The sequence below is a fragment of the Ctenopharyngodon idella genome, chromosome 15 (genome assembly GCF_019924925.1).
Source record: "Ctenopharyngodon idella isolate HZGC_01 chromosome 15, HZGC01, whole genome shotgun sequence".
Lineage (NCBI taxonomy): Eukaryota > Metazoa > Chordata > Actinopteri > Cypriniformes > Xenocyprididae > Ctenopharyngodon > Ctenopharyngodon idella.
The window spans coordinates 836,008-850,807 of NC_067234.1; the positions used below are offsets into that span (position 1 = coordinate 836,008).

General features: G+C 35.5%; 1 protein-coding gene across 2 annotated transcripts; it reads right to left on the reverse strand.

The window, feature by feature from the left end:
* Positions 1-4,101: 4,101 nt before the first annotated feature.
* LOC127495780 (major facilitator superfamily domain-containing protein 12-like) lies at positions 4,102-13,917 on the reverse strand. Of its 2 annotated transcripts, XM_051863048.1 has the most exons (11): positions 13,261-13,917; positions 12,445-12,655; positions 12,186-12,318; positions 10,839-11,045; positions 10,552-10,644; positions 10,360-10,452; positions 8,204-8,374; positions 7,858-7,952; positions 6,433-6,563; positions 6,250-6,297; positions 4,102-5,280 (listed from the first exon to the last, which is right to left on the reverse strand). In XM_051863048.1, the coding sequence occupies exons 1-11, from the start codon at positions 13,529-13,531 to the stop codon at positions 5,204-5,206; spliced, it is 1,530 nt and encodes a 509-aa protein (XP_051719008.1). In that variant the 5' UTR covers positions 13,532-13,917; the 3' UTR covers positions 4,102-5,203. The 2 variants fall into 2 exon arrangements, with proteins under 2 accessions (XP_051719008.1, XP_051719009.1); XM_051863049.1 differs by lacking the exon at positions 6,250-6,297 and having other exon boundaries at positions 13,261-13,915.
* Positions 13,918-14,800: the final 883 nt, after the last annotated feature.

A 14,800-nucleotide genomic window follows, 5' to 3' on the forward strand; every position in this document is an offset into this window, starting at 1 on the left:
AATTATTTTCTTTCTCAGGTCTTGTGACATTTCTCTTCCATGTGGTGCCATTGCTGACAGCATGAATTGGGAATGGGTTTTAACACCCTTTTATAGTCAACTGTCTGCTGGACACCTGTGTAATGAATAATTAGACTCACCTGTGGTTGAATTCTTGTTAATTTAGAAATTTGAGTAAAACTGAAAATTTTGTTCTCTAAGTTATATTATTAACCTTACTTTTAATGTTGTAAGTTAAACAGATGTTATATAAAACTTAGTCTTGTCAACATTTTGGATAGTTTAAAATGTTACTTTTCAAAGGGGGTGTACTCATTTACGCTGAGCACTGTATATTACAGCAACAACAGGTTCTATTTCCTGTTGTTGTTTTCAATTAGGCTGTGAAGTCTTTAAATGTCCCTCACCATTTAAACCTGTCTGATCCGTTCTCCATGATGTCTTTAATCATCTTTAATGAGTATGTGCAGTAAATGTTTAGGACCTGCTAGATGTTTGATTGCTGCCAATATGGATGTGATTGTGGCCTCTGGGATTCCCCCAAATAAAAACCACACCAGAGTTATTATCTCTATGTGGTTTCACCTCCTGGATTTTTCCCTTCTCTTAACCAACAGGGGATTGCTTGCCATCTGACTAAAAGGCTTTATAATGTCGTGTTTTAACAGGAGAGGGGAAAACAAGCCTTTTCTTGTCAGCTGTGAGAATATGCCGAAGGTTAAGTGCTTGAATTCCAATAACACATGATCAAAAAGACACCATTATCCAAGGGGTGTGAGCCGATATTTAAAAGATTGAGAATATATACCTTATGATCCAGCCAAAACACCTTTATAGACTTTAGATGCATGGTGCTATTTAGTATCATTAAGATACTATTATAGCTTTTAGTAATATTTTGAATGTTTTTATTTTTACTTTCCATTTTAGAAAATCAAGTTAAACTAAATGAGAAAAATAAATATTGCCTTGACAGTTTTTTTTTCTTCTCAGTTAGCATTTAATTAAAGTAATGAAATTTTTTTTAATGGTTATAGATAACTATAATAACCTTGATGCAAACACTGTGTAATTTGGCTTTACAAATATAGGGTGGCCAAACATGGCCCGATTTACCTGAATTCACCCATATTTGCAGTGCACCTGGACAATGCATTCATTGATTAACATTTTTATTCATGTTCTCCTATTTGATCTGCCCATTTTGGATAGAGATCTGTCATTTCTACACATGGCAAAACAGCTGCAATCAGGTTGAAATCAGGTAATGCCAACTTTTATAAACAAGCAGTTCTGGCACCACCCAATGGCCATTAAGAGAAACTTCACCCATCTCTGTCACAGGCGCTGAGGCGAGGGCAAAAGTAAAATAAATGCTGGAGAAAACCTACACTTGACACAACTATAAGTATGAACTTATTTATAAACTGAAATCACACGCTTCCAACATAATAAATGAAATGTTCCATAAACTTGGCTGAATAAGGCAATAATAAAACTTCTATATTTACCCTAAAATGACAGAATATCTTAAAAAACAGGGTGAAAGGAAGAAAGCAGTGATTAATGGCATCATTAGTAGTTTATTTTAGAGAGTGTTTCAGATCTTAAGGGAGCAGTCTAGTATTATTTCACAAAGCATATTAGAAATACACTGGCTGGCCTGCAAGGTAATATGCAAATAAAGCAAATGAAAAGAATGGCTTGCCTTTACATTTTGTCTTCACTGCAAACAGATTTGTGCCTAATGAGGAGCAGATTACGCCATGATTCTGGTCTGAATTAAACAGCAGGCGTTAAGAGCTGCGGGAGGCACAAACTAATGTATTTTGTATGTTCTACTGTTACTAGAAGGCTTTTAATGTGTTTCAGCAGTACTGCACATATGATGCAATGGGAAAACTAGATGACCCACAGAACAGAGCGCAGTCCAAAAATACTGAAGGTTTCTCTGATAGAACTCATAGGGGCCATTCACACAGAATGCGTTTTTCCATTCCACTGCGCTACTTTTCCATTGTTTTTCAATGTAAACACGCTCTAGACGTTGTGCTCGCGTCTCGTGCATGATGGCGCGTTCTAAAAACGTGGAGCTCAAGTTAAAATTCAACTTTTAAAAATGGTGCTCTAGACCTTGCGTTTTTTCTCCTCCACTGACCTGGCGTCAAGCGTTTTTAACAGTAAAAACGCGTTCTGTGTGAACCAGCCCGTAATCTGCTTGTAAAGGCAGAAAATAAGATGCATCTGTACTGACACGTAACTTCAACACAACACTCTTATTGTTTAAAACTCAAAGAGAAAAGTCATTGCTTAGTATCGCGTGTTGTGCAGTACAGTGTCACTGAAACGATCTATTGTTACACAATAACATAATGGATAATTCACAGTGGTTTCTATAAATGCTGTTCCAATTAGTGATAATTGCTCCTTAACAGGATACAGCTGAACGTATGGTTTTGATTTATTTCCTAAGCTTCAAAACAAAGATGTTATTAATAAATGTTTCGGTGGGATTTTCCCGTGGGCAATTTGTGAGTTGTGTTGTACATGACAGGAGATGAATAGATCAGAGGTGTAACTGAAATGCTTTTCACATTAAAAAAAAAAAATTAAAGAACTCCAGCTTTGGATAACCAAAAATCTCATGTCCATTACCTCTCATTTTTGCAACCATCACCAACACTGTTTTATAATGAGAAATGACATCAGCAAATGTGCTGAAGCACAACACACTAGCAAAAGACTATATGACTGTATCTTATTTTTAAGAAATAAAACATCCTCTCATTATTATTACAATAATGTGTGAAAAAATATAAAAATAAATGAATGAGCTCCTTTTGTATGTATAATTGTTTGCAGTACCAGGAAAAGCAGTCACCATACATAGCCAGCACAGAACAGGCATTATTGGACATTTTAAACATGAGACCCTTGTATCCACCTCATGGACTCCTTTGCCACCTTGTGGACAAAACTATATAGCAGGTACATACAGGTCACACACCAAGAGAAGATTTTAACATATCAGCCATTAAGCACTGACACTGTCCTCAGCAAGACTGCATTCAATTGATCAAAATACAGTAAAAACAGCAATACTGTGAAATATTACTACGATTTAAAATAACTGTTTTCTATTTTAATATACTTTATAATGTAATTTATTCCTGTGACAGCAAAGCTGAATTTTCAGCATCATTACTCCAGTCTTCAGTATCACATGATCCTTCGGAAATCATTCTAATATTAACTTATTAGAAATAAATGTTAAAAATAAAATAAAATGAAATAAATGTAAAATAAATAAATGTAAATAAATGTTCAAAAGAACATTTATTTAAAAGGTGCAATGTGTAAAATTTAGGAGGATCCATTGACAGAAATGCAATATAATATAGGCATAACTATGTTTTGTGTGATGTATAAAGACCTTACATAATGAACCGTTATGTATTTATTACCTTAGAATGAGCCATTTCTATCTACATACACTGCGGGTCCCCCCCTCCATGTCAAGTCGTCATTATGCGCCGGCATGTTTCTACAGTAACCCTAAACGGACAAACTGCTCTACAGAGCGCGTTTCGTCACTATGTTCGTTGGTGGTTTGAGAGGCAGCTTGCATCACTACGTTGAATACGCACGAAGAAGTAGTTGTAGTAGTCATCTGGTTTATTAGAAGCAGAGACCGTTCTTTGTTAGAAGTAAGAAGAAACCTCATTGCTTGACTGGCTACTCTGCTGTCTCAGACAATGACATCTTCGTCTTTGTGTCGGCCACCGTAGCTTCTCCGAAAGGGAGGGGTGAGCACGGTGTCAAAGAACTTATATTGGCTTCCATACTCTTTGACGGTGCTGAGCCGTTGGTTGCAATTGCAATTCGCAACCTCACCACTAGATGCCGGTAAAATTTACACACTGCACCTTTAAAATAGTATTTTGGTAACATTATTTAAAAATGTCTTTACTGTCATATTTGATCAGTTTAATGCATCCTTGTGAAATAAAAGTATTAATTTCTTAACAAATCTGCAATATGCCGTCTCTATTACTTGGGTTTGTTTTTGCACATCTTATTCATAATCACAGACACATATAATTAAAAAATAACCACTTTTATTTAAAAGTCATTTTAAACAAGACGTCAAAGATCATAAAATACAATTATTGTCTTTTTACAAACATCCTGGTTTTGTAGATTAATTTCCAATATAATTGAATGCACTTCAGCTAGATGAGCAACAGCTTTTAGGAGTTATTTTGAGTATTTAAAGTCTTAAGCATCAGCAAAATCAGCTGTCCAGATGTTACATCTACTCACAATGACACTGCACTCCTGCTAATGAGTCACTAGTTACAAAGACAGGTTACAATGTATCAACTCAAGATACAGAAATGTCCGTTCATAAAGAACATTTATTCTGTTCAGTTAATGATATGAACAGAAAACATGTCAGACACAATTGTCTTACATATGAAAACCATAATTATGCATATATACATATATAAAAAAAAAAAAATACACAAGGAAAAAAAAACTAGTAGTTATAGAGGAAAATGCACATGATTGGCTCTCTGGTCCCTACCAGCAAAACCCCACGTATCTCACACCAAAATAAATGAACATGGCTTTATATCCCTGATTTAAAATATTAATTCTTCCCTTTTCATGAATTCCCTTATAGAAAAGTTAGATGGATTAATTTGAAATAATTTATCCACCATAACATGTGCATCTTGCATTGGCCTTTATGGCAGGTATTTAAATAAATTCCCTTATTTTCATGGATTTGATTTAAATAACTAAACTAAATTTATAATCATAAACAAAAAAAATTCTGAAACGATAAACATGACAATGTGCAACAGCAAAATTAGTCCCTTTATAAAGTGTGTGTCTATAAAGACTGCTGGGTCGAGTGAGAGCTAAGAAATAATAAACCATGATATAAAAGAGGAGTGATATTAACTAATCATGTCTAAAAATAAACTCACATCTTTGGCTCTCAGTGAACACAAGATGAAACCTGTATTGTAGAAACGTGCAAGATGTGACCGTTCTATAGACTTAATTAGCAAATATTGGCCAGTGTGAAAGATTATTATGAACCAAAACCTGATTTTAACTCTAACCTTCACCACTGTGTAAACCAGAGTTCTCTGGTTATCAGAGCTGAAGAATCTCTGCGGCTGCTGTGTGTTCAGTCGACTGAAGGCTGTTCAGAGCTCTCGGAGTCCTCTCTATCACTGCCCATAAGACCAGTCACCTCAGGCAGATCTACAAAAGCAATACAAACATTACATATTACATGTATAAGTTCATGTACACCATTGTTCAAAAGATTGAGGTCAGTTTTTTTTTGTTTTTTTTTGTTGAAGAAACTGATATTTCTATTAAGCAAGGGCACATTAAACTGATTAAAAGTGACAGTAAAAACATTTATAATGTTACAAAAGATTGTTGTTCTTTTGAACTTTCTATTTATCAGCATATTAGAATGATTTTTGAAAGATCATGTGACACTAAAGACTGGAGTAATGATGCTGAAAATTCAGCTGTCATCACAGGAATAAATTACATTTTAAAATATATTCAAATATAAAAGTTATTTTAAATAGTAATAATATTTCACAATATTATTTCTGTTACTGTATTTTTAATACAAATTATACACATAAATGCGGCCTTGGTGATCATAAGAGACTGCAAAACATTAAAAATTATTACCGACCCCAAACCTTTGAGCAGTGGTGTTTAAGTATGAAATCAATCTTTTTTTTTTTTTTTCTTCTTTTTTTTTTTATAAAAATAATAATAATAATAATAAATAAAAAAAATAAAATAAAAAAAATCACTTTTAAAAGGGGTCATATCATATTTTGTATTATAAAAAAAAAATCCACTTATAATGTTTAACATTTTATACCTTCTTCATCTTCAAAAGCACAAGGTTTGGCAAACTTTCCCACATATTATCATTAGTTCTTCTGGGGTTTGGAATGGATTTGCTTAGAATTACTGCATCAAAGCATTTAGTAATCAGAGGAAAAACTGTTTGGAATAAATCCAATTTATACAAATTGACATTTTTTACAATCCTTTATCTCAAAAGATCAAGGAAAACTGACTTCATGATATGACCCCTTTAACTTAAAGGTGGATGATTGATGTTACTGATTGTGTTTTGAGGAGAAAATCATTTAGTTCAGATTCCTGTTATTTCAGACGCTGACATGTAGCCCTCACCCTTAAAGTCTTTGCTGTTTATTGAACTGTTATGATCTCGCTTAGACACTGAAATACAAAACATCATGTCAGCCGTGAGGTGAAGAGGTTACTGAGTAACACCATTAAAAAGAGTGGCTCAAAGAGGAGGTGTATGTATGAAAGTGAGACAGACATAAATAATAGTTTAGTTGAGTTTCTTACAGCGCACAATCTTTATAGGCCAGATAAGGATCATGCAGAGGCTTAGTGCTGCTAAAACGGCCACTCCACCAGTGACGATGACCATGACATAGTGGTAATACCACACGCAAGCCGAACAGCATACCACTGTGCTGAATGAGAGAAATCACACACAAACACTTTCAACTCAAAATTCTATATTAAAAATAAATAATTTTATATTAAACATTAGGGGTGTAATGGTACAGGTATTCGTCACGGTACGGACGTCACGGTTCGGTGCATACAGTCAGACAACAAATACAGTCAGTCACAGGCAATCCACACTCCAATCCAGAAGGGGGCATGCGCGGTAATGCAACACTGTTTGCTAACCACAACAGGAAAAAGCACAAAAGAAGAACATACGATCTATGGCCCTGTCCCAAATGGCACACAGCACCCCCTTTGTGGTCGATATGCACCCTCGATGCTGTTAGAGTGCTTTGACTTTGACTAAAGACCGCGAGTGTTTAGGGTGCCATTTGGGACAGGGCAAATGCATAGATATGTTTACGTGTAATCTCTCAACCAGTGTTTCAACCACGGACAGACATCAATAAAACAGCTTGAGAATAATATCTCATGTAGCATTACATTTACCTCAGGCAAGTCATTTAGTGTCCACAGCATATTAGTTCATTAGAGAAATGAACTCTAGAGGGGAGCATTTCACTAAATATTTGCACTATATTAGCTTATATATTGACAATATTTACTTTACCTGTTAGTAATGTTTTAATTATTTAATATGTTTAAATAAATTTGTCATGAAAACAAGTTATGACAGTAACTGTGTAAATTGTCATATTTCAAAAATTTATTTGAGTAGAAAAATAATTTTATAAATTTGATTTAGAAGTTAATGCTAAACCTGTCTGCGCAATTTACATGTGTTTTTTTTTTGTGTGTGTGTTTTTTTTTGAGTGTTGATTATCATATCAAAAAATAAATAGCAACTAAATTTAATAGTTTGGGCTCTGTTGTTAAGTGTAACCTTTACTATTATAATGATGTGCAAGAAAGAGCTCCCTGTTAAATTACAGCATTAGCTGAGAAAAATTGCTTTTATCCTTAAGAAAATGTTCATTATAATTGAATTTATTTACAGAGAGAGAATTTGTTCAATAAACCACTGTTTAATAAAAAATAAGAAAAAATAAGCAATTTTATGTTTAGTTTTCTCCCCCTGCTGTACAGAACCCGTACCGAACAGTGACTTCAATACCAAGGTACGTACCAAACCGTCATGTTTGTGTACAGTCAGTTACACCCCTATTAAACATACAAAAAACCTGTTTTGTTTTTTTTTTACTTTGTATTTTTTTTAATTTTACTCTAAAAATAAAATTAAACCATTAAAACAGTCTCTCTGACTCATATTCTAGTATGCAAGTATACATTTACCGGCAGGGGTGTAGTGCCTGAATGATCATGACTCCCAGACCATTAGCCACCTTGTCTGTGAAGCTCATAGCTCCATAAACAAAAGCCCCACTTTGCTGTCAGGAGGAAAAGAAAAGTGAAATCAGAAACTCGACAAATTCTTTAAAAACAAATTTTAGTTCCCTGCGACTATTTTAACACTTCTGAAACTAGTCCCTTTGAAGCACATGCCCTTTTCACTTCTGCAAACACCTGCTTTTCTTACTGGTTCAATCATGCGTTGCTATTAAAGTTGTTAGCACTACATACACTAAATAAAACAACAGCTTGAAGCGTTTGCTGTTCATTTTCAGTTCTCAACACTTACTGTCTGATCTCCTATGAGTTCAGCCGTCATGGCAAGTGACATCACCAGGATGGTGCCAGACCCCACCCCTAGCAGGACCGCTGCCCCATACACCTTTTCTCCCATGTGTGTGTCCACCAGCACCCAATAGGAGAACACCAGAATCAGCAACAGTCCCAAAAAATAAGTCATCTATCAATAAAGAACAAGGAAACTTTAGTGTAAACAAAAACCTTCTATCATATTGTATCAACTTTCAATAGTGTACATGAAATTGTCTAGTGAATTGTTTTTCCATTCATTCATTTTCAGATAATTTGGATGGCTGAGAACAGATTGAAGTTCTTAGCGAGCGGGTGAATTTCCAAGGAGCCCTTAAGATGAATCAATATGTAAAGCTTATTTAAACAAGCTTTAAATAAGCTCCACAAAAACAACTAAAACCAAGATATTTCTTATTTTGATTCACCCCTTCTTTTTTAGTTTAAATCTAGATTAAAGACATCTCTTTAGCCAAGCATTCACATAATGCATCTACTATCCTTGCACTCCAGTTATACAGTTACAAGAAAAAGTATGTGAACCACTTGCAGAATCTGTGAAAATGTGCAAAATTTTAACAAAATAAGAGGGATCATACAAAATGCATGTTATTTTTTATTTAGTACTGTCCTGAGTAAGATATTTTACATAAAAGATGTTTACATATAATCCACAAGACAAAAAAAAAAAAAATAGCTGTATTTATTAAAATGACCCAGTTCAAAGTTTGTGAACCATTGATTCTTAATACTGTGTGTGGTTACCTGGATGATCTACGACTGTTTTTTGTTGTGTGATGGTTGTTCATGAGTCCCTTGTTTGTTCTGAGCAGTTAAACTAGGCTCTGTTCTTCTGAAAAAAAATCTCCATGTCCCAAAAATTCTTCAGTTTTCCACCATCTTTTGCATATTTGAACCCTTTACAACAGTAACTGAATGATTTTGAGATCCATCTTTTCACATGGAGGACAACTGAGGGACTCAAACACAACTATTAAAAAAGGTTCAAACATTCACTGATGCTTCAGAAGGAAACACAATGCATTAAGAGTCGGGGGGTGAAAACTTTTGAACAGGATGAAGAGGTCCAAATTTTTCTTATTTCGCTTGAATATCATTTTTTTTTTTTTTTTCCCATTTAGTACTGTCCTTCGGAAGCAACAGAAAATACTTGCATGTTTCCCGGAATAATGCATCATGTTTTTTTCTGGAGCATCACTAAATGTTTGAACCTTTTTTAAAAGTGTTTGAGTCCCTCAGTTGTCCTCAGTGTGAAAAGACAGATCTCAAAATCATTCAGTCACTGCTGTAAAGGGTTCAAATATGCAAAAAAATGCTGGAAAACTGAAGAATCTGCAGGACCTGGAGATTTTTTCTGAAGAACAGAGCTCAGTTTAACTGTTCAGGACAAACAAGGGACTCATGAACAACCATCACAAAACAAAAAAACAGTTGTAGATCATTCAGGTAACCACACACAGTATTAAGAATCAATGGTTCACATACTTATGAATGGGGTTATTTTAATAAATTCAGCTATTTTTTTGTCTTGTGGATTATATGTAAACATCTTTTATGTAAAATATCTTACTCAGGACAGTACTAAATAAAAAAATAACATGCATTTTGTATTATCTCCCTTATTTTGTTAAAATTATTAACATTTTCACAGATTCTGCAAGTGGTTCACATACTTTTTCTTGCAACTGTATCAGATCAAAAGCACATGACTATGTATTGCTTGAAATGTTATGAACAGCAGCTACGCTAATTATTTTTCATTTGCTTTTCTGTTTCTACCTCGGGATGCCCAAGACAGGAAAACTTATAGCACTAATGAAAAAAATAAATAAATGAAAAAACATCCAAGGATGCACAATGACGCTCCATCTGTGTATTTAAATCTGTAATTGACACACCTCCAACACGTAAGGTCTGGGCTCAAATAAAAATCAAACGTTTCCTCACTGGTGATTACGACTTTATGGTGGTGTTCATGTGTGCTTAACTCATAATTATGATCACACGTATATGGCACAGCAATACTGACTGGTATTGTTAATCACTTCAGACAATGGGAAGAGTTATGATGACTTATATTTCAATCAAAAGACAGAAGTGCAAACTCATACTCACACATTTGCCTATTAGCTTGCTGAGAGGTTTCATGATAAATGAGGAAGCAAAGCCACTCAGGAACATCACCAGGGGAATGGTGGCTATGTACTTCTGCAAGACAGAAGGTCAAACAGAGATCAGTGTCTGTTTTCTTTAATGCTTTTGTTGCTGAACTATGTGTAAAGTGAAGTATTACTATAGTTGTCTTACCTTTGGCAGCAGTAGTGTGTAGGTGAGATACATGGAAATGTACGTTTGTGACAGGTTTACTATCAGTCTGGTGGACATATAAAGCACAGCCACCTGAATAGAGCAGGGTTTAGAGAAGATATTACATTTCTCAAGTCAGTTATAACAGACAGTAACCAAATACGGTTTCCTTAACATTTTCACACCACTGTGATTAAGTGATAACATAGTGTCTCAACCCACTATTCACAAAAGCTGAGCACTAAATTACATGCCACTGAAGAGTAACATGGGTTCTGGCTTCTAACCTGGTAGAATGATGGCTGTCTCAGCCAATGTTTCCACTGCAGTGGATTAGTGGGAGGGACAACAGTGGCGTTGTGAAGAAGTGGCTGGCGTTCCCCAGGACTAGAGCCATCCTCCTCCTGACTGGGACGTGCCCCCTTCTCCCGTGTGCCCAGGTGAAACAGCAGCGAGAACAGAGCTCCAATGCCCACCACTATAAGACCTAGATTCTGAGTGTAAAAACATATTACTGCATGAAGCTTGTCAGAGCTCTTTTATTCAGGCCTACATTATGTAACTTGCTATATAAATGTCAACAGAAGCAAAAGCTGAAAAGACTTGTCCATAAAAATCAGCTGAAAACCATAAACCATTGATTACATTCATTTAACAACATTTTTCTACTCATTCAGAGAAACATCTGAGGGAAATTTGTTGGGTCATCTAACTTTTAATGAAATTTCCTGTAGCTCAAACAGTAGACTATGGTGCAAGCAAAGGCAGTTTTATGGGTTCTATTCACAGAGAAGCAAGAACTGTAGTACCTTGAATACAATGCAAGTTGTTTTTTTGTTGCATAAATGTAAATTGATTCTCTTTTCTGGTCTTGGTCTTGATTCTTGGTCTTATAGAGTACATACAAACACTACCTTCAAAAGTTATCAACTTTTAGGAGTACATTAGCATATGGATATTCACAAAAATTTACATTTGATAGGGTCTTTTAATTTAGGTGTTTTGTAATGCAGAATTAAAGGGATAGTTCACCCAAAAATGAAAATTCTGTCATTAATTACTCACCTTCATGCCGTTTCAAACCCGTAAGATTTTTGTTCAACTTCGGAATACAAATGAAGATCTTTTTGATTAAAATTTGAGAACTTTCTGTCCCTCCATAGAGAGCTACACAACTACCACTTTGACGCTTCAAAAGGTTCAAAGAGCTTGTAAAACTAATCCATATGAATTGAGCGGTTTAGTCCAAATTTTCTGAAGAGATTCGATCGTTTTATATGATTGAGCTTCTGTTTATGTTCGCTGATCAATGTTTATGTGTGAATAAATCTGTTAATCATATAAAGTGAATAAGTCTCTTCAGAAAATCTGGACTAAACCGCTCAATTCTTATGGATTAGTTTTACAATCTCTATGAACCTTTTGAAGCGTTAAAGTGTCAGTTGCGTAGCTGTCAATGGAGGGACAGAAAGCCTCAAGATTAACTACATTTGTGTTCCATAGATGAATGAAAGTCGTACAGGTTTGGAACGAAATGACGGCGAGTAATTAATGACAGAATTTTGATTTTTGGGTGAACTAACCCTTTAAATAACCTAGAGTTCACCTCAACACAATAAAAGTTTAGCACTCACTCTGAAAACGGGAATGTCAACAGGGCCAAGATTGTCTGCAATGGCAGGATCATCTCCTTCCTGAGTCTGAAAATGAAACAGGAGCCAGGCCACTGCATACACTGTGATGTTGGCTATCACGGTAAAGGCATACCTGAGGGATACAACCAAAATACAATAAAATGCTAAGACATCATACCGGTCACTATAAGGCAAAGTCCTCGAAACAAGCATCACAAGAATGGTTGATCATTACATGCAAAGAGCTGTATGAGTTTACCTGTACGCAGTGAGCTCCACTTTCTCATGCTCGCAAGACGCCAGCTCGGGAATGAGGGAGAGATGGGAAATCTGGGTGGCCGCCCATCCAAACTGGAAGATGACGATGAAGGGGGTGAAGTAGGTGAGACTGACCCATTGTGGAGTGTTCAGATTACAACCCAGGCACTGATTAAATATAAAGGGGAATGATAGGAGGACGCTGAAGGTCCCTAGGTAGGGTAAAAGACAGATGAGAATGTATATCAATCATCCTATAATATGTATGGAATAAACCTTAAAGAAACAGTTCACCCAAAAATAATCGTTTACTCAGGAAAAAAAATATGCAATGAAAGTGAATGTTGATTCATAACATTGGTTTTTGAAAGTCATACAGCTCTGAAACAACATAAAAGTGATGACAGTATAAATTTGCCTGAATTTTTCCTTTGCCACCATGAAAAAGAAGTTGCGATAGGCTTTTTCTTCCCTATTGTGACACATCTAAATAAAATAACTCAACTAAAAAAAAGAAAATATGTAGGGCATTTTCTTCATTGGTAATTGATTGGATGGTTGTGGTTTGCTATTGCTGTGATCTCACGCGAGTGACAGGTTGTACCGCCCTTACGCCAGTAAACACGTCATCAGAGTAGAGAAGTCGAATAATAATAATAATAATAATAATAATAATAATAATAATAATTAATTTATTATTATTATTATTATTATAACCTGCACGGATAAATCATTTACAATAAATACTGCAATATTCGTTTTAAAAAATTAAGAATTGTCCATTTTGATTTTCATGATGATTTTCCACGTCACTTACCGACTAAATGCCATGTTTTTCTTTTCCCATACGATCCACAGCCGGGTGTCTTATCAGACTCATAACCGATGAGCGGTGTACACACTCCATCCGCTATCTGCCCCACCAACAGCAATACACCCGCATATGTGTTCTGAAAGCCCAGCACTGAGTGATAAAACACCAGCAGGTATGTAAACCACATCGAGGCGCACAGATCGTTGAGAAAATGCCCCACTGAGTAACTCAGACGCCTGAAAGCGGGTAAAGAGGTTTCTGAGGAGTCCGGCATGATTAACGCTATACAGTCAATCCCCAGCCGGCTAAAAATGCGTATTTCCGTTTGTCCACCTCAGCATATTGTCCTCTCCAGCGCCGGCTTCCTCACTGCAGGGAATGAGTCTAGTGTGTGAAGGTCAATGCTTTCGGTCCATAACTGTTATAACAGCAATTCCTCTGGATTTGGTCAGCTGACTTCGCAAATAAGTCACGATGGACGAGGCGCGAAATAAAACTTCTTCATTCTCTTTCATCGATTGAGACTTATAGCCTACTTTTAAATGTAATTTTGGTAAATATCATATGCAGCATGGTTAATGCTGAATTTGTCTAGTGCAAAAGTGATAGTATAGCGTAGTGTCTTGTTATTTTCGATTCCTGTTGTTTATCACGTGCTTATTAAGCCACGCCCTCTCTCATTCGTCTGACGATGGCTTTTTAAAGCGAATTAAAGTCCCTTTAAGATTTTTTTTTTTAATAAAGTCTTTTGTCTAGTGTGGTAAGTTTTTTTTCCATAAATATGATCAATCGCGGGTTTAAGCTTATTTCTACAGTAATAGCCTACAATATTATTTTTATGTATTTGGATTTGCTAGTGTTTGAGCCACATAACACAATAAAGCAAAAGTAGCAGTTGTCAAATATCACCACCTGCTGTTCGTGCAGCACTTTTTATATTCCTCCCGTGTTTTCCCCTTTCCTCGTTTCTGTGCGCACAAGATAGATTTAGTCATGTTTTGTGACTCTTAAAAAATTATAAAAACCATTATAAAAACAAAGACATTTTCTTTGCAACAATATTGCTTAGGCTTGTGTAATTTATCTTTGTGCAGGTTTATATGTCCGTTGACATGTCGTAATTACCGTAATAACGAGATTTCAACTTATAAAATGTGTTCACCTGCTCGTAATTACAATTTGTAAGTTGGGAATTTTCTAAGAGATCCTACTTGTACCACCTGACCTCTTCAGATTCTTTTAGTTGCATAATTCCCAGGCCGAGGTAGGGTATCTCCGAGTAGAACATCACGTGTTGTCATCTTGAAATTACGGTAATTACGACATGACTTGAATGCAGCATGAATATGCAACCGTAAATCAGATAAATTAAGTCAAGCCATTCTCCTGGAAATTAACCACTTATTAGGGGTTATTTTTATATTTAGGGAGATCTGAAAACACTGCGTTTATACATTCACACGTACTAAATTTACTAAATGCGTATTTTACTCAGTTAAAATCTAATATCGCAACTAATAACGTCTGATTTAATGATCAACCC